Raw genomic sequence first — 18,256 nt, forward strand, 5'->3', positions numbered from 1 at the left:
AATAATGCTACAAGTGGCAACTAATATGTGGCTGAAGTTAGTGTCCACATTAGTGCCTTTCTAGAACAACTTCTAGAACTTCCTTTTTCCTCAAACTAGATATGTCATTTCACTGAGCTATGCCTTTGTAAAGGCATCTAGGTGGCCCCATAGTATACAGAGAACTGGCCCTGGAGTCAGGAGGACCTGAGTTCAAATTCTGCCTCAGACACTTAGTAGCTATATAACACTGAACAAGTTGTTCAACCCTGTTTGACTCAGTTTCCTCATTTGCAAAATGAGTTGGAGAAGGAAATGGCCAATCACTCCAGGATCTTTGCCAAGAAAACCCTAAATGCGGTCATGAAAAGTCAGATACACTGAATAACAGCTGGACCCCATGTCTGAATTGCACTCCCTCTTTCCCTGTATTTATTGAATACCTAGTCTCCTGCACTCAAATACTACCTTCTTCATGAGACATTTTCTGGTGCCTCTAGTCACTAGTTTCTCCTCTAAGTTTACCAAATATGCATATAACATTTGTGATTCTATATATATAAACACACATATATGTTTGTATGTATATTTGCAAATATCTATGTATGTGAATGTTTGAATGTGCATTGGAAAGTAGGCTCTTTCAGGGGAAAAACTGCTTCACTTTTGTTCCTGAATTTCCAGAGCTAACCTAATACACTGCCTGGCATGTAGTAGGAATTTAATAAATGCTTATCAATCAACTGATTTAGTATCCCTCTCTAACTATCTGCCTGCTTATCCTCTGGTCCTAGTTTCTCACTAATTTATTTTCTGGGCCTCTGGGAAACTGTTAAAAGTCTGTTTTTTGATATTTTCAATAATTGGACCACATATTTCTCAGCAAGTGATAGAGGAAAGGGTTAAGTGCTTGAAGGAGACTACAACTTTGGATCATGCCAGCCTTCTGTTTTAGCTATGGCTTTCTGATAAAGGCATTTCATACAAGCATTATGAATGATGAAATTATGAAAGTCTTTTTAAAAGAGGCAAGAGTAGAGAGGAAAAGAAATCTACCCCTTTAAGATGCCTTTGGAAATGTCAGATTTTAAAAGACTAAATAAATAAAAATTAGGATAGAAATACATTAAACATCTGGATGACGAGTTTTATAGGGACCTCCATTTGGAAGATCTTTTTTGTTGATGATCCATAGGATAGATAAAATTTAGGGCTTGAGAATTCAGAACCAACTTTTGCTTGGTGAAACAAACGTGATACCAGAGTGAAACAGATAATATTGGGTCAGCAGTTGTGAAAAAAATTCATGGACAACACTTGAGTAAGATTAAGTCGAAGTTTAGTCAATGTTATTTGGTAATAATTGGTGACAGAATATTCATGGAGACTGCTAGGTGGGCAAACTGACTGGCATTGGAATCAAGAAGACCCGAATTCAAAACCAGACTCAGACACTTATTAGCTGTGTGATTCTGATCAAGTTATTTAATCTCTCTATCAGTTTCCTCATGTGTAAAATGGGGATGATAATATCACTTATCTCTCAGGATGATTATGAGGATAAGGTTTTATTTGTAAAAGTTCCTTGCAAACCTTAAGAAACTATAAAAGTTTTAGCAATTATTAAATCTAGATGAGGGTAAAATCAACATATTAGTTATTGTGACTGCTCAGGGTCTATTTTAAATAATTATATTGCTTTCTAAAAAATTTTAAAAGTGAAGCAAGTGTATTTTTATGCCTAATTTTATAAGTTGCTTATGATCTTAGTTAAGGATCACTTAATCATGAGGCCTATACAACAGTTACCTGAAATTCCCAGGAGAAACCACCTTAAGCCTTATAGACCCAAATCTATTTACTTGCTGATGTTAGAACTTTAGTGACTTAACACAGATTGTAACTCCTATGGCACAATGCAATATCTTTTGAGAGGTTTTGTGGCCAAAAATAAATCACCACTCTGTAACTTATTTAGTGATGATCCTCTTCAAATGTTGCTAGATGGATCGTGCAATGTGAGGTGTACAGCTAACCTTGGGTTCAAACTTAAAGCCTGACTAGCTTGGTACAACTTTCCATAACTTGCATCTCCTGGCATAACCTTTGAGAATACAGAATCACTTGCAAATCAGGAAACCCATTAGAATAGGACCTTAATAGACAAAACCTATCAAATGACAGTAGATGTGGAATGCACAAATGATTTGTCTTCTAAATGAATAAGCAGTCGAATGAACATCTTTTAATGGGAGGATATCTATTATTTGTATTATTTGCTTCACCATCATTGTTTTGGCAAAGCATTTGTCAGGCAAAGTGAAGGACAATGAGTTTTTTATGGCATCAAGTTTTTCAATTGATAGAAAATAAAACCAAGAAGTAATGATATATTTTTTTTTAAATTTTAAACCCTTAACTTCTGTGTATTGACTTATAGGTGGAAGAGTGGTAAGGGTAGGCAATGGGGGTCAAGTGACTTGCCCAGGGTCACACAGCTGGGAAGTGTCTGAGGCCAGATTTGAACCTAGGACCTCCTGTCTCTAGGCCTCGCTCTCAATCCACTGAGCTACCCAGCTGCCCAGTAATGATATATTTATAAAAATTAATATATTATATATATATATATATATAACTTTCATTTAAATCACCTTCATTTCTGAAAATATCTTTCTCCTTTCCTAACCCATCAAACCATTCATTCCTTGTAAAAAAAAGTTCAGCAAAACCAAACACCACATTGCCTGAGTTTAACAGTTCATCAATTCAAAAATAGTCTTAAAGTAAAGTATAGATGATAAAAGAACAAGACTCACATCAGAAGATGACCATCCAGTTAGGTAGAGTACAGGATATTCATTTGCTGTTAAGTTGGGGAATGAAATTTTCAGGGAAAGCTCTGGCATAGGAATATGGCCACTTTTTCGGATCTGCACAAAATAAGAGAAAACTCTAATCAAGTATGTAATGCTTAATTCATACTTTTTATTTCTAATCTTGGCTGTCCTTATCTACATTAATGACTTTATTCTAATTACCAACTCTTAATTTTCATAGCCAAGAGAATTTCCCACTCAAGAAAATTAGAAGCAAGTAGATGCCAAGAGTACCCAGTGTGCAGTCTGGTTGGCATGAAGGAAGAAAGAAGGAAAGGAAGAGTCGATTCATTTAACTAAGGAAACCTATCTACCCAGAAGTAGCCAGTATGAAGTAAAATTATGTAGTGGGAAACCAAAGTCCTGCTTTACTTCTCCTTACCTTATAACTTCAGGTATTATTTCCAGGCTTGAGGCCAATTTCTAGGAACTCCTTGGATTTCTTTAAGGCTATATGACTTCTAGGTGAGGTATCTTCCTTTGGAATTCTGATCCACTTGAGAGAATATCTGGAGATCTGGGCTATCTAGACTTGAGTCCTCTGAACCTGATCTACTTGCATAAGCTTTCTGGATGGACTTCTGAGCACATCTGGAGCTACCTTGTAGGGTGGCCTTAGTTTAGAGTAGGATGCTCAATCCTGAAAGCCTAGCGCCACCTGTCAGGCAGTTTCTGGGACTTCTGAATTTTCTTGTTTCTTACCATTGGGTTAACTTCTTTGGTCTCAAAACTTACTCTGACTCCTGGTGATTGATGTGTGGAAGAAGTAAACAATCAAAATACCTTGACAAAATTTCTTTGACTACTCATATTCCCTTATTTTTCTTGAGATTGCTATTTTGTTCAGGTAAGGGTAGTGCAGACAAGGAAATTTAAAAACAATGAATTCTATACTCCAGCATTCTATGGTCTGAAAGTGAAAAGACTGTATACATAGCCTTTATACATCATGACTTTTCCCATCAGTTTTTTATATATCGCTGATCAGCATAAGAAATTGAATGAAATTTTGGGGGAGTTTGACAGAAGCCTTCACATGAAGGTCAGCAGGTGACAGAGAAAAAAAATTAGCCTCAGAAATGCATAAAATATATGTATAATATTATATAATATCAACCCTCTTTGTTTCATTTAATTTTTTCAAATTTATTTCATATTTTTCAAATTTATTTTTAGATAGTATTTTTACTTAACATTGACCTATTTATAGCGTACTCTAAAGGTACTATAAACACCCTATAAATGAAAAAGAAATGATTCAAACTTCTTTTCTGGTACAAAGGAGCCCCCAAAATTTAATGTATTTTTTCCAGATGACAGGGAGTGAGGTGGGGGTGGGATGGTGCTCCTAATCCCCATAATATGAAAGGGATACCCAAATTTCTCAACTGCATCTTGTCTATCAAGGTTAATTTATTCTCCAAAGTTGTTCTGCACCTTTATACTGACATATCAAGTGAAATGTGAATTGTATGTGCTTTATTGCTATAGCTTCTTTTCTGTTTATAGTGATAACTATTTGGAAGATTGTCCATAGGAATAAAATCATGTAGGTCATACATGTAGTGCAACAACCATATAGATATAAAGAGTAGCATTTTTTCACTGTGTAAGAATTTCTTCATTTCTTTGTTCTTACTTTCTCATGAAGAAAAAGAAATATTACAATGCAAGTTACTTCCATTCACTGATATATTTTATTATTGTCTTGTTATGCATTCATTTTAATAACTTTTATTTAAATTAAACTACTCTCACTTCATTTGGACCTGTATATAGCACTGGACATTCTACAGAATAAGAATCTAGCTCAACTCTATGAAGGTTTACTACATTAGTAAAAATAAAGGTCCTAACAAGAAAAAAAAACCCACAGAGGAAAACATTAACACAAGATCTAATACAAGTAAATATTGTTCCAATAATATATATGTTAATTCAATATGTGTCAAGTATCTGTGATTCCAAAGAAGAGGGGACTCTTTTCCTTATTTTAGATAGGAACACTTGTATGCCTTCTGAGGTGACCTTACAAAATCCCCTGGTGGCTAAGTTTCTGCTGTCGATCCTCTCTGAACCATGGTAGGTTAGTCCTGGGTCCATATTTGAACTCTTTCGAGCTTGGCTAAAACTAATAATCCTTAAAATAAAGACTATAAGCACAGATCTAAGCTGTGTTGAGGCACCAGTTTAAAAATGGTAGCAAAAAAGACCCCCCAATTAAATATACTGCTACATATAAATAGAAATATATTTTAGCTTTTACTAAAATTCATACGTATGGAGATTAAACTAGTTTATCAGAGAAAATGGTGCCAAGAATTGTGTTGGAATTCTCCCCTTCTTAAATATTCACATCATGATATGGCCATAACTTTCAGCAAATTGAGTAAATAACTCATAATAAAATAAATAAAAGGAAAATAAAAAAATCCAACAAAATGAGGAATAGCTTCTTTTTCTATAATGGTTTGCCTTTTTAAAAAAGTGCTTTCTATTCATTGTTCCTTTAGTGTAGGATGTTAGAGATTTTTATGACTATGTCATTTACCAAAAATGCAAATATCATCAGTGATCTTAAAAATTATCTTTAAACAGTGGAATTTTGAAAAGATAGTTTTGCTTTGGGGAAGCTGAAGCAGCAGGATTAACATGTCAGGACAAACTGTTTCTATATTATGTTATGACATACAGTCTAACATAAACTTATGACTAAGAGCTTTAAGATATAATTTTAGTAATTATTTCTTACCAAGTAGAAAACGTTGATTTCATTTCCAATGTCACTGGTTGAGTTAATAGCGTCAGGGACTGTATCATTGGCCGCAATTGAAATATGATATTCACTTGCAGAACTTAAAAGGCATTGATAAAAAATGAAATAAAGAAAAGTTTTTTTTTAATTTAGTTTGAGTCTCCTCTTTCTGCTCTAAGCCATGTAATCCTAAAAATATGCTTGCATATAGACAAAGCTGAATTCTTCCTCTCCCCTTCAATTTAGGGTCAGAAAGTCTAAACTCTTAGATTGCAACAAAATCAGGGCTTGAGGAGAGCCAGAGAATACAATTCAATGTACTGCTGACCTATATTTGGCATCTCTGTACTTTAATAAATATAATTTTAAAAATAAATCATGGCACACTGAAATACATACAAAAATGAATAATTCACATGAATACCCTAATTTCATTTGTGCTTAATGAATCAACATTCACGAAACCCCAATATTTTCCTGTAATAAGAATTTTTTAAGCTTGCTCCTTTTTTTAAAGTTTAAAACTCCATGAAACTCTTGAAGGCTTATAATTGTAACTTCAAAATTCAACTGATGCTTTCATCCTGGTGGTGTCAACTGAATGCGGAGTCCAAGAGATAGTTTTCGTAAGCAGAATTCCAGAAGAAAGTCAAGGAAAAATGAATAAAAGAAATCCTTTGAAAATATTTTACTGGAATTTGTCTTTCAGTAAAAGGAATGGAAGGAATTCTTAAAGAAAGCCAAAGTATCAGGAAAAGTAGATGTATTAGAATGGCAAAAATATTTTTGCCAAAAGGAAAAGAAATATGCAAAGATAAATTTGTATGCCTTACAATTCAGATGCCTTTTGCATTTATGATTTCCTATGTGTGCTTGACATTTATTCTCAGAATTTCCTTGTTCCTGATATTTATTCTTAACATGATTCTAGCACTCTCTTGCCTACTGAATGTTATTAGTGATAAAATTATATTACAAAAGTTATAGTTTAAAGGATAAATAAAGACAAAATACTTAAAATAGTTTAAATATAGTTTAAATAGTTTAAATATAAATAGTTTAAAATAATTGGAAGGTAAAAGTAGTAAAATAATAAAAAATTTTATTAAGTAAAATAATAAACCCCAAATAATAGTTTTCAATAAAAAATGAATTCATCTTTTATTCTGTCTAGAAAGATAGCACGGCCACCTTTTATGTGCACAGAATAAGGACTTAAATTCATGAGTTAATGCTAGCAGCACATCACTAGCTGTAAAACTCAGTTTACCCACATATAAAAAGAAGCAAATAATAATTGTCCTGCATATTCCATTGGAGGTGTTCTAGATAATTTACTTGGTAAACCTCAAACTATAGTCATTACTATTATCTAGATTTAAAGAAGCATTTCCCCTTACAAAAGAGTAATAAGCAGGTGTTTAAGTACCTGGAAAACTGGAGTCCGGTTTCATATTTTACTGGAATGGAAATATCTTCTTCATTGTCCAAAAGGGCCTCTAGAGGTTCTTCACTGTCACTAAAAATGATCAACATATTCACATCAGAATGTATTAAATTATTCTGTCTAGACTATGTATTGGCATCTGGCATTTTGCTCTGTTTTGATATTCTTTTTTAGAACAGTGGTTCTGTTGTAGGCAATTAACCATTTAGTGACATTACTACACATTTGAAAAAAAGAATTCCAAATTTCTAAAAATAGAAACACATGTTTGAGAATGCTTGACCGAAAAATGCTATTGAAAAATGGAGACTACTACCAGTGACATCTAGCTGGATTAGGGCACACAGACCCCAATTTTTTTCTGTATATTTATCAAATAGCCCTGCCATGGACTAACATTATACTCTTTTCCCCAGTATATTTCATCATAGCCCTAAGGTTCAACTTATTTTGTTGTTGTTCAGTAATTCAGTTTTGTCCTACTCAATAAACCAGTTGTTCATGTGGTTTTCTTGGAAAGATAATGGAGTGGTCTGTCATTTTCTTCTCCAGTTTTATGTATATGGGTTAAGTGACTTATCCAGGGTACCTATGGCTAGATTTGAACTCTGATCTTTCTGACTCCAAGCCCAGTGCTCTATCCACTACATCACCTAAGCTGCCATTATTTATTTAGCAACATCTGTGCCCAGTCTCAGAAGAGAGAAGTCTGACCTTCTGCAATTTTCTTCCCTTGCTTCCCTCTCTCACTTCTTTTAATTTTTTAAAATTTTATTTTCCTTATGTTTTGAGTGATAATACATGTATAACCCAGTGGAACTGCTTATTAACTCTGGGAGAGGGGAGGGAGACAACATGAATCATGTAACTTTGGAAAATTTGTTATTGGGATAAAATAAAGATAAAATTAAAAAATATTTCCCTAAAGTTAATATTTCTTTTAACAATAATTTTTTAAAAAATTATATTACTAATTCTCTCTTTCCTTTATGCTCCTTCCCCACCCATGGAGAAAGCAAGAAATGAGATGTCTATTATGGAGTAAATACATTTTTTTAAAACTTTTACCTTCCGTCTTAGAATCAATACTGTGTATTGGTTCCAAGTCAGAAGAGTAGTAAGGGCAGGACAATGGGAGTTAAGTGACTTGCCTATGGTCACACAGCTAGGAAGTATCTGAAGCCAGATCTGATTCTAGGACCTCCCATCTCAAGGCCTGGCTCTTAATCCACTGAGTCACCCAGCTGTGCCAACACACAACTTTTTTTTTTAATTTAAAAATATTTTTCCATATTTACATGATTCATTTTCTTTCCCTCCACTCTTCAATCCCCCCTCCCAGAGTCGACAAGCAATTTTACTGGATTGTACAAAAGTTATCATTTAATATCTATTTCCATATTATTCATTAGTAGCAAGTCCATTCCATTGGATTGTTTCTCAATGTTTTACTTTCTAACACAAACTTTTTAAAAGACTCATCTTCCTGAGTTCAAATCTGGCTCTAGACACTAACTATCTGTGACTGGTCAAGTCACTTAAATCCATTTGCCTCAGTTTTCTCATCTGTAAAATGAGCTGGAGAAGGAAATTACAAACCACTCCAGTATCTTTGCAAAAAAACCTCAAATGAGGACACGAAAATTTAGATCTAACTGAAAGTACTCAGGAACGACAACTTCCTGACTAGATGTCCAGTCCTCTAACCACAGTGCCTTTTAGTTGCCTCTAGGCAAAATATTTTAATTTCTGAATAGAGGGAAATCAGTTATGATTGGGAACTCAAGGCCTCATGTAGAAAATGATGCTTGACTGAACCTTGAAGGGAGATTAGGAATCTAGAGGCTTATTTATTTGTATTAACATTTCTTCTCATATTACATGTCTCATTCACATCAAAAATGTAAGCTTTTTGAGAACAGGAAGCAATACCTCTTTGGTAGTTCATTGTATCACCCTCATTAATCAGAATAGTGCTGTATTTGGAGTTAGGCATTTGATAAATAATCATTATTTGGTTGATTGTTTGATGGATGAGGAGCTAGAGAAGAGCTGGGTTGTTGTGACTGTACTTTTCTACATGGATGGAAAAGGGACAGGACCTAAGGAAGGCATAAGGAAGCATCTGGGTAACTTGGGTGACAAGTGTTTGCATGTTGGGAAGAGTGAAGTAATGGTATAATAGGCCATTTGAATTTTCCTGTCTTTGATTCAAAATAATGGTCAAAAGAATTGACTGATTTTGATGAAAATTCCTTTTGAAGAGTATCAGAAATCTGGCTTCAGATGTATCCTAACTCTGTGACCCTAAACAAGTCCACTTAACTCCAATTGCCTAACCTTACCACTTTTCTGTCTTGAAACACGTACTTATTACTGATTCTAAAACAGGGTTTGAAAAACAAACAAATAAATATTCAAAAGCACAAGCAATTGAAATTTTGATTCAGTCTACTATCTTTAAATAGATATGTAATTTTTAAGGGATTTTAGTGAAATTTGACATAACAGAGGCTGCAAAGATAAATAGCTCCTTAATGTCAAGGACAATAATATGAATTTTACCAGTTTGCTTTTATTTTTTCTGCAGGAAGGTGGCAAAAGCATGTAGAGCAGATTTCTCAGGAATTTTTGAACCCTATGTAGAAGAAAGGTGCCTGTGGTATACAAGAGCAAGCCCGGGCCAGAAGCCAGCTAAGAGCAAGGGAAGGATGTGGCTACTCTGAATAGAAAGTAATCATGAGCAGCTGTAACCTTGTCTGGCTCTCTGACAGGCTGAAGGAGAGTTCTGCTTTTTTAGAAAGTGCTCCTGCACTGTTTGCTTTTCCCCTTTGCCTCCTGGGTGCTGGTAAACTGAGCTAAGAAAGCTTACCCATAAATCTTGTTCATTTGCTAGCTGAAATTTTATAATGGGTTTTGTTACTAGATCTTATACAGATAAGGTGATTTTTATCTCCTTTCCTTCCCCTCTTTTTTTCTTCTCCTCTCATAGATATAATTTCAGGCAAGTAGGTGGCTCAGAGGATAGAGTGCTGGACCTGGAGTCAGGAAGACTCATCTTCCCGAGTTTAAATCTGACCTCAAATACTTACTAGCTGTGTAACTTTGGGCAAATCATTTGATCCTGTTTGCCTCAGTTTCCCCAACTGTAAAATCAACTAGAGAAGGAAATGGCAAACCAATCTAGTATCTTTGCCAACAAAACCCCAAATGGGGCCATGAATTTAGACACAAGTGAATAACAATGATAAAATTTACCATTTCAAATATACTACCCTTTACCATTTTGCTTCTAAGAAAATAATGGGGTTCAATGCTTTCTACTTATAATGATAAAGAATATCAAGGAATGACTTGGTTTTCAAAAACAAAAAGTTTTAACAAAACAAACAAAAAAGTGCGTTCCTTCCACCTGTGGAGTCACAAGTATGGACAAAAAAAAACCTGAGTGATTCCCCTGTACCCAAGTATTAATGTGGAAAAAAATAATAAACTAACCTTGTTACACTTATGTGAATAGTCACATTCTCCATAAGATAGGATGTATTGAACTGAAATAGTATTTTGAAAGATATCTGTGCAATAAAAAGACATTTTTAGTTTTAACATACAAAAGATGAAAAATTGACTTTCGGCAACAATATTCACTGTGCACAAATTAATCCACTTGTACTGAAAAATGGGGGGAGGGATATAAAAATTACATTTTTATGCCATAGTAGCCACTATATTTTAAAACGGCTATTGGATAGATTGAAAGTATAAGCACCCTGATACTTTTAGGCATGAGCATATCATACTTCTAGGTATGATGCTGTTACTCTGAGAAGAGTACTCCATTTGACACCCCTTTCCAAGGTCATATGAGGAATACTGAAAAGGGTGGAATTAAATTGAAATATCATTTATATATAAATATGCACATGCTAAAGAGTAAGGCAGAGTAGCTTTTTGTATATTATTTGGGATGGCTAAAATGGACATTTTTGTCAGTCTGATGGCTCCCTCCCCATTCACTTTACCACATGTGAGCTTAGAAAAGGCTCAGGGTAAATTCTTACTTATAATATTAGTTAGGTAGCTGAAAGCCTTCACCAAGGCTTGTGATTTTGCCCATTCCACACTTCCTTCGACCAAATGTCTGTTGTCTGTTTAGATAGAATGTTTCATGACACAGGATTAATGTGTCATGTTTTGACATCTTTTTGTCTTGTATTTAAAAATGTGTGGGGAAAGAAGATATGGAAAGGAACTTATTAGGTATTATTCTTCCCTTCTTCTCCCCTTTCCAGTTCAAGTAAGGTAACATTTTTTATTAATCATGGATGGCATTTTGATTAGTTAAACATTTCCTTCTTTAACTCTAGTCAGTAGATGACCTGACAAAATATTTAGAATTAAATATGTTTCAACAAAAACACACATGCAAAAATGAAAAGAAAACCTATTCATGATTCTATGTACATTTTATTTTATTTTACAAATAATATACTGCCTTGCTGGAAAGACAATTCTCTTTTATGTAAAAGATATATTACCTGTTTTTCTTTCAAATGTGAATTATCTCCAGAAACAAAAAAGAAAGAATCATCTTCTGTCCATCTGGATCTCAAGTTTATCTCTAGAGCCAAAGTTCCAGACAAACCTATTTGTTTTTCTTTTCCACAACCCAGGCCAATAGACTTCATTTGAACTCTCTCTCTCTATCTCTGTCTCTCTGTCTCTCTCTGTCTCTCTGTCTTTATAGCCAATGCTTTCTGAGGGCACCCGATTTAGTCAAATAACTTTATAGAGTATTAATCTTCAACTCATTTGAAAGAACCTGATTTGGGTCTTAGTGATTGATTTATAAGAGAAATATTTGGGTTTCAAGTTGAATAACCAGACCTGCCTGTGAACTCCTTTTACTTCTTTCTATCATTATATTTGAACTGTCAGGCACAATCACACAAATGATATGAAACATATCAACTTTCATTTGCTCACCTTTTCTCCTCTTTTCAGGAAAGGATAGCCAACTTTACATGTGATATTCTGATTGGATTCACAGCTGTCTTTTTGAATACCCTAAAAAGAAAGCACAAAATGTTACCAAAAAAAAAAAAAAAAGTCAGGTGACTGATAGCCATTGTCAGACTCAATTATTACTCTCAGTTAGTTATGTCACAGTTATCTCTTGGGTCAATGATATCCCATAATATATAGAAATCAGATTGAATGTGAAGAGCTATATGGGGAACAAAACAAAACATCTCTCTTTCTCCCTCCTGCTTACTGTCATAATTTAAAACGATAACAACAAAGTAGGGTTTTAAATAGTTCATCCTTTTACCTTGATCAAGAATGTATTAAAGAGGAACATACAGAATAATTTTTATTTAAGACATTTTTAAGAACAATTTTTTAAAAATGCTTCCATTTCCAAAGGAAATAAGAATAAAATGTATGCACATACACATATGCAATATATTCATTTTATTCTTTCATCATCATGCAGTTTCATTGTTTGGCCCTTTTTATGTTCTGAAGGTCTATTTTTGCTTTGTCTGATAGCATGATTGCAGCTCTTGCCTTTTGGATTTACCTTATATATATAATACATTTTTTCTAGTTTATCTCTCTCTCTCTCTCTCTCTCTCTCTCTCTCTCTCTCTCTCTCTCTCTCTCTCTCTCTCTCTCTCTCTCTCTCTTTTTCTCACTCTCTTTGGTATATACAAGTGCTTTTTAGGTGTGTTTCTGGGAACCAATCAGAGGTGGGATTTTCTTCCTTATCATCATATGTAGCTCTTTTAATTTAGTTTTAATGAATTGTTTAATCCACTCACATTTAAAGTAATAAGATTTAGGTTTTTATTTTCCTCCACTTTATTCTAATTTCAATTTTCTCCAAATCTGGATTTTTCCTTCTTCCTCTGTAAACACAGTTCTTTAAAGTTTTGTTCTGTTGTTTAAGCTTTGTCTATTTTTAGATAACCTTAGATAACTATAAATAAATAACATTTGAGATAATCAATGGTTCTCTTCCTCTCATCTTTAACCTCTTTTTCGCCTGCCCCATTTGTTATGTCTTTGCCTAGTTTTAGAATTTTGTTTAACTTAGTGTTCCTTTTTATTTCATCGTTTTATCTAGTTGTCTTCTACTTTTACCCTATCAATTACATAGTTAAATGTAATCTCCCGTTATCTCTTCTCTTTTAATTTGTTTATTACTTTTTTGAAATTTCATTTTCTATGTCTTTTTCTAAAAAAAAAGATTTTTCTTGCTCATTCTCTTCATTATTTATCTTCCCCTTCTATCTGTTTCTAGATAGTAATTCTTTGATTCATGGCTCTCATACTTATTTAATCATTTAGTCTCAATATTCCTAATGAAATTAAAGCTTCTAAGGTAGTCATTTGGGGGGTTTTCTAAATATTTTCTACATGATTGCCTTGCAGATAATAGGATATTGACCCATTTAAGGAATTTTCCTAAAACTCTGATACAGCAATTCATTATTAATTCTTGCTTCCATTGTAGCTGTTTCTCCCCTCTACCTTACCTCCTTTGCTATGATATCTCTTTCCTGGATCTATACCCTCTCATTCTTCTAAATGTTAATTGCTTTCAAAGGCTTTGATACCCTTTCTTCTGAGGTAATATGAGTGGTCTTTCTAAGCCACCAAACCCTGAAGATTACACCTACTATAAGGTCTCTATATCTCTTTAGAAATTATACTTTTTTCCCTAGAGGAGCATTGATTAGTGGCACTTGAAATAAGACTTCTTCTTTTCTTACTCCCATTTTGATCTTTCTCTTTGCCACCTTATTCATTTTATATTCTCTTTTTTTCTTCCTAAGAGACTACAGGACTCATTTTCCCTTCATTGTTAACTTTTGACTTGATTAGGGTATATAACACTTTCCCCTCTATCTTCTTCCTTATATCTCTTCCCTTTTATGTGTCCTATTCTGTGATTTAGTCCCACAAAAGCACTGAATCATTCATCTATAGTTGAGAATGAGATTCAGTCCATGATGTTTCAGGCCTGTTTCTCCTTCATCAGGCCTGTTTGCTTTCTTTCACCTTTGTTTCCATGTATAGATTTAGAAAGAAATCTTCTAATAGTTTCTTTGGTGTTACTTTGTTTTTATTGTCCTTAGTTGCTATATTTCTTTACTTGTATTTCTGTTCTCCGAGTTGTTTGAAAAGTAAATAATTTGTTCAGATCAGGTTTTCTTGCCAAAGAACGTTTTGAATGCTTCTCTTTTTTTGAATGTTCATCTTTTTTCATTAATGTTTAGGCTAAAATTTTCAGGATACAGCACTCTGGGTTGTATTTTGATCTCAGTTGCTCTCAGAAACACATTCTATACCTCTAGTTTGCTGGTGAACCTTTTAGAGATTGTATGCCCAAACAAACCACAATGGACAATTCACATTTCATCAGACTTGGTTCCTGCCTCAAGTGACTTCTAGAGGGAGAGACCTCACCCTAGCTGGATGCTGGGCTCCTTCCTTATATTTACTGGAGGACCACGCAGTTATATACACTGATTTCCTGCTCCTTTTATCTCTGGTCTTCAGTTCTCTGGATGAACTCTAATGCAGGAGAGAGCTCTGGAATTACTTTCCCAGCCACTGCTAATGTTTGGTTTTCTGACACATAAGGAGGAGGATTGGCAAAGTTCAGTCCTCCAAAACTATGGATTGGCTTATGGAGTTTTGTCTGAGCTTAGTAGGTGGTACAGAAAAGAGTGCTGAATGAGTGTGTTAGGGGTTGGGGTATTAGCCTTCTCTGATCTCTTTTAGTTCTTCACTTGCCTGTTGGCTTTTCCTCAGTCTCTATTAAAGAATTATCTATAGCTAGCCCCTTAACTGTGAGCATTCCTGAAGTTTCTTGTATAAGTTTATTACCTAATCTAGATCCTGGTGGTTATTTTCTACCACCATGAAATTTCCCCTTCTTTCTAATAAGTTCAATACCTGGCATAGACTCTTTTTCTGCCCCAATTCCTGGTTTCACACTGGAGGACTTCACATATATGTTGATGTTTCCTCAGTTACTCTGATTTCCCAGTTCCTTAATCTATTTAAGTCCTATGACCTACTAGTCTATCCAATATCAGATACACATAAAGATGGTCAAATCTTTATCTAAGATCTTAACCTTTCCATCTCCCATAAATGTTCCACTTCCATAATCAAGAACTTTGAAGCTCCTCTGTCTGATCATAATCTTTTATTGCTCCATCTTTCCCTATATCTTACTCCTTGTAAACATCTCTTTGCCCTCACTACCACAAATTTTTTTACCCTTCAATATTTTGCCAAGTCATCACCACTATTCAATTATCCTCCCTTCTAAATCTTGATTCTCTAGTGAGCCAATATAACTGTATACGATTCTGTACATATACTCAAATCCCTTGGTCCCCTTGTCTTATCACCAGCCAAACCTGGATTAATTTTCCTAGACACTTTTCCTATTTCTATTCATTTGCTGTTGAACAGCTGGAGGGAATCACCCAATCATGTTGATAGGGTCCCTTCTGTAGCTCTGGTCCTAAAATTTATTGTTATAGAATTCTCTTCTTATTGGACATGGATGCCCTGACCTTCATATGGGATAGGTAAGAGTTATCAAGAGTGGGAGAGACCTTCACTCTCTTCAATTGTATTTGAGTTTTCTTCAATCATTTAAAAAAAAAACCTTTACTTTCTGTTGTAGTAACAACTCTAAGTTGGAAGGGTAAGGGCTAGGAAAACAGGGATATGTGACTTGCCCAGGGTTGGAGGGTCTGAGAAGTGTCCAAAGTCAAATATGAATCCAGGTCTTCCCTACTCCAGGTATGGTTCTCTATTCACTGAGCCACCTAGCTGCCTAGATGTCAGAACTTCTTCAAGCTTTAAGTTCCTTTGGTTGCTTCTAGCTTCAAGAAGGAAGATAGAAAAGGCCAACCTTACTTCAGGTTGATGAAAGAAAAGGCTCTGGGAAGGCATTAGAAGAGCTGGCAGTCTCTTTCATGTTTCAATTCCTAGCTTGCTACTCTAGAGAATTTGGGGGATTTCTCCTTAGATGAGAACTAGAACTCTTTCTCTTAGTTGAAATGAGTTATCTTGATCCCAATGGAAGAGCTCCTTGACTATTTTATGGTATAAATTCTCCTTTGCATGCCTTTTCAGATTTTTGTTTTGCTCTGATTTGGATGGATTTCTTTGCTATACACACACACACACACACACACACACACACACACACACACACACACATTCATTTTGGCACTGGTATGTGGTAGGAAACAGTCAAACTTTGGTGATAAAGGTTGGGGTCCTTCTACCCCTCAATAATGACACAGGAATCATAAGTTAAATTAAAGCCAATTTTATCTCCTAGACCAGTGATGGACAAACTATAACCTGCAGACCAGATGTGACCCCCTGAAATGTTCTATCAGGCCATGTGACATTATTCCTAATCTGACGAATACAATGAGTAGGATACAATACAATGAAACTTCGAGAGAGTTGCCTTAGAAATAGACTGAGAGATGAGCATTTCCTTTCCTTTGGCCCTCTCTTTAAAAAATTTGCCCATCACTGGCCTAGACTAATAATACTTAAGGCAGTACATAGGTATAATTCTAGCCCAGTACCCCCTCTCTCTGAGGACAACAGAGTGGCCTCTGGTCCCCAGTTTCTTGCTCCCCTTCTAGGCAGGAATGAAAGTCTCCGTTGGAGAAGGATGAGAGAAGTTAGAGGTGATAAGCACTACAACACATGAGCCTGGCTACATTCAAAGTTCTCTACAGCTACAAGACTATAGTAAAGACATTATAGTTCTTTTGCCCAAAGACTCTAGTAAAAAACCTATTTGGGATTTGAGTTCAGGTTCTTTAACTTCCAAATCCAGTTTTCTCTCCACTCTTCATATCACACTTGCTTTTCTCACATCTCTTTATTATAACACATTGTACTAGTATAGGGAACTCTCTGTGTAGAAGCACTACTCTGGCACCTCACAACTTTAGAGATTTATCTGAAGTGCTGGATCATTGAATCCCACAGTTACATGGCTTCTATGTATCATCAAAAATAGGGTATGAAATCCACTCCTTACCCCCCACCCCATCCCATTCTCCTGGCTGTCTCTAACCTAAACAATAGCATAGATTAATTGGGTAGATAACTCACTTTTCTTTCTTTTTTCAATTTAGAGTACTAAAGTTTTAATCACCAAGAAATAATTATTGTTTGCTTAAATAAACTAAAAAAATAAACCTAGGTGTAAACATGACCCACTTCAAGGGGCCGTTATGAGGAAAGCTTTTTGAAAACTGCAAACTACATGAATATAAATCACTATAATTGATCTTTTTTTACTACACTAAAGAATTTCTGATATGACAACAAAATTCACTTTTCTTTTTGAAAAATATATCCAAGTTAGTGCAGTGGGTGCAGCAGACATTCAGTAAGGACTGTTTAAATGAAAAAATGAATAGTTACCTCAATTCCTGAAAATATGACATTTGGTGAGGCCTGGACAATGGCTCTGGTGTTGTAGGCACTGTCCTTTTTATTCATTATGGTCAAGCTCACATTGAACTTATCACTGTGGGACTTAACAATGAGTAAGTCTTTTCCAGTGGTTGATACAGACAGGACCAAATCTGAGATGCATTTTTCCTTGTTTCCACAATCTTTGGCAAAGGGAATCTGTAGCATTCAGAGTGAAATATTTTCAATTAATTATCCATTATTCAAAATCATCAGTCTATTCACATAACAACTCATATATTGCCAGCTTAGACTAATATAAATTCTTACTCTGCCTTTATTAAATTACTTATAGGAATTGTGATTTTGAAGCCAGTTTAATTAAAGGATAACAGAAACATCTTGCTCAGGATAAGTACTTTTAATTACTGATGCCTGCTGTTCTCCTTCTCTTCCTCCTCCCTTTTTTCCTTTATTTCTTTATTTTAACTCCTCTATCTGCCTTCACATTCCTCATGACTATCTGTTCATGTTCTTTCATTTACCCAGAAGATCCTCTCAGTAAGAATGAGGGGAAGGACACAAAGAGATGGTGACCTGTGTATGTCAGTAAAACTATAATTGCTTGTAGCCTGAATCTTTTTGGATTGCTCTAAACAAATTGTTTAAATAAATTCCTATAATTCATTAATTATTTTAAAATTCTTTAAAAAAAAT

At 34.7% G+C, this 18,256-nt stretch overlaps 1 protein-coding gene across 1 annotated transcript in view; it reads right to left on the reverse strand.

The window, feature by feature from the left end:
- Positions 1-18,256, reverse strand: part of ITGA1 (integrin subunit alpha 1) — a 138,754-nt gene that overhangs the window by 16,252 nt on the left and 104,246 nt on the right. The window contains exons 19-24 of the mRNA XM_044681196.1: positions 17,549-17,758; positions 12,044-12,124; positions 10,556-10,632; positions 7,040-7,129; positions 5,608-5,710; positions 2,796-2,909 (exon numbers count right to left, since the gene is read on the reverse strand). Of these exons, the coding sequence (XP_044537131.1) occupies positions 2,796-2,909; positions 5,608-5,710; positions 7,040-7,129; positions 10,556-10,632; positions 12,044-12,124; positions 17,549-17,758 (675 nt within the window). The remainder of the gene's footprint in view (positions 1-2,795; positions 2,910-5,607; positions 5,711-7,039; positions 7,130-10,555; positions 10,633-12,043; positions 12,125-17,548; positions 17,759-18,256) is intronic.

This window comes from Gracilinanus agilis, chromosome 1 (genome assembly GCF_016433145.1).
Source record: "Gracilinanus agilis isolate LMUSP501 chromosome 1, AgileGrace, whole genome shotgun sequence".
NCBI lineage: Eukaryota > Metazoa > Chordata > Mammalia > Didelphimorphia > Didelphidae > Gracilinanus > Gracilinanus agilis.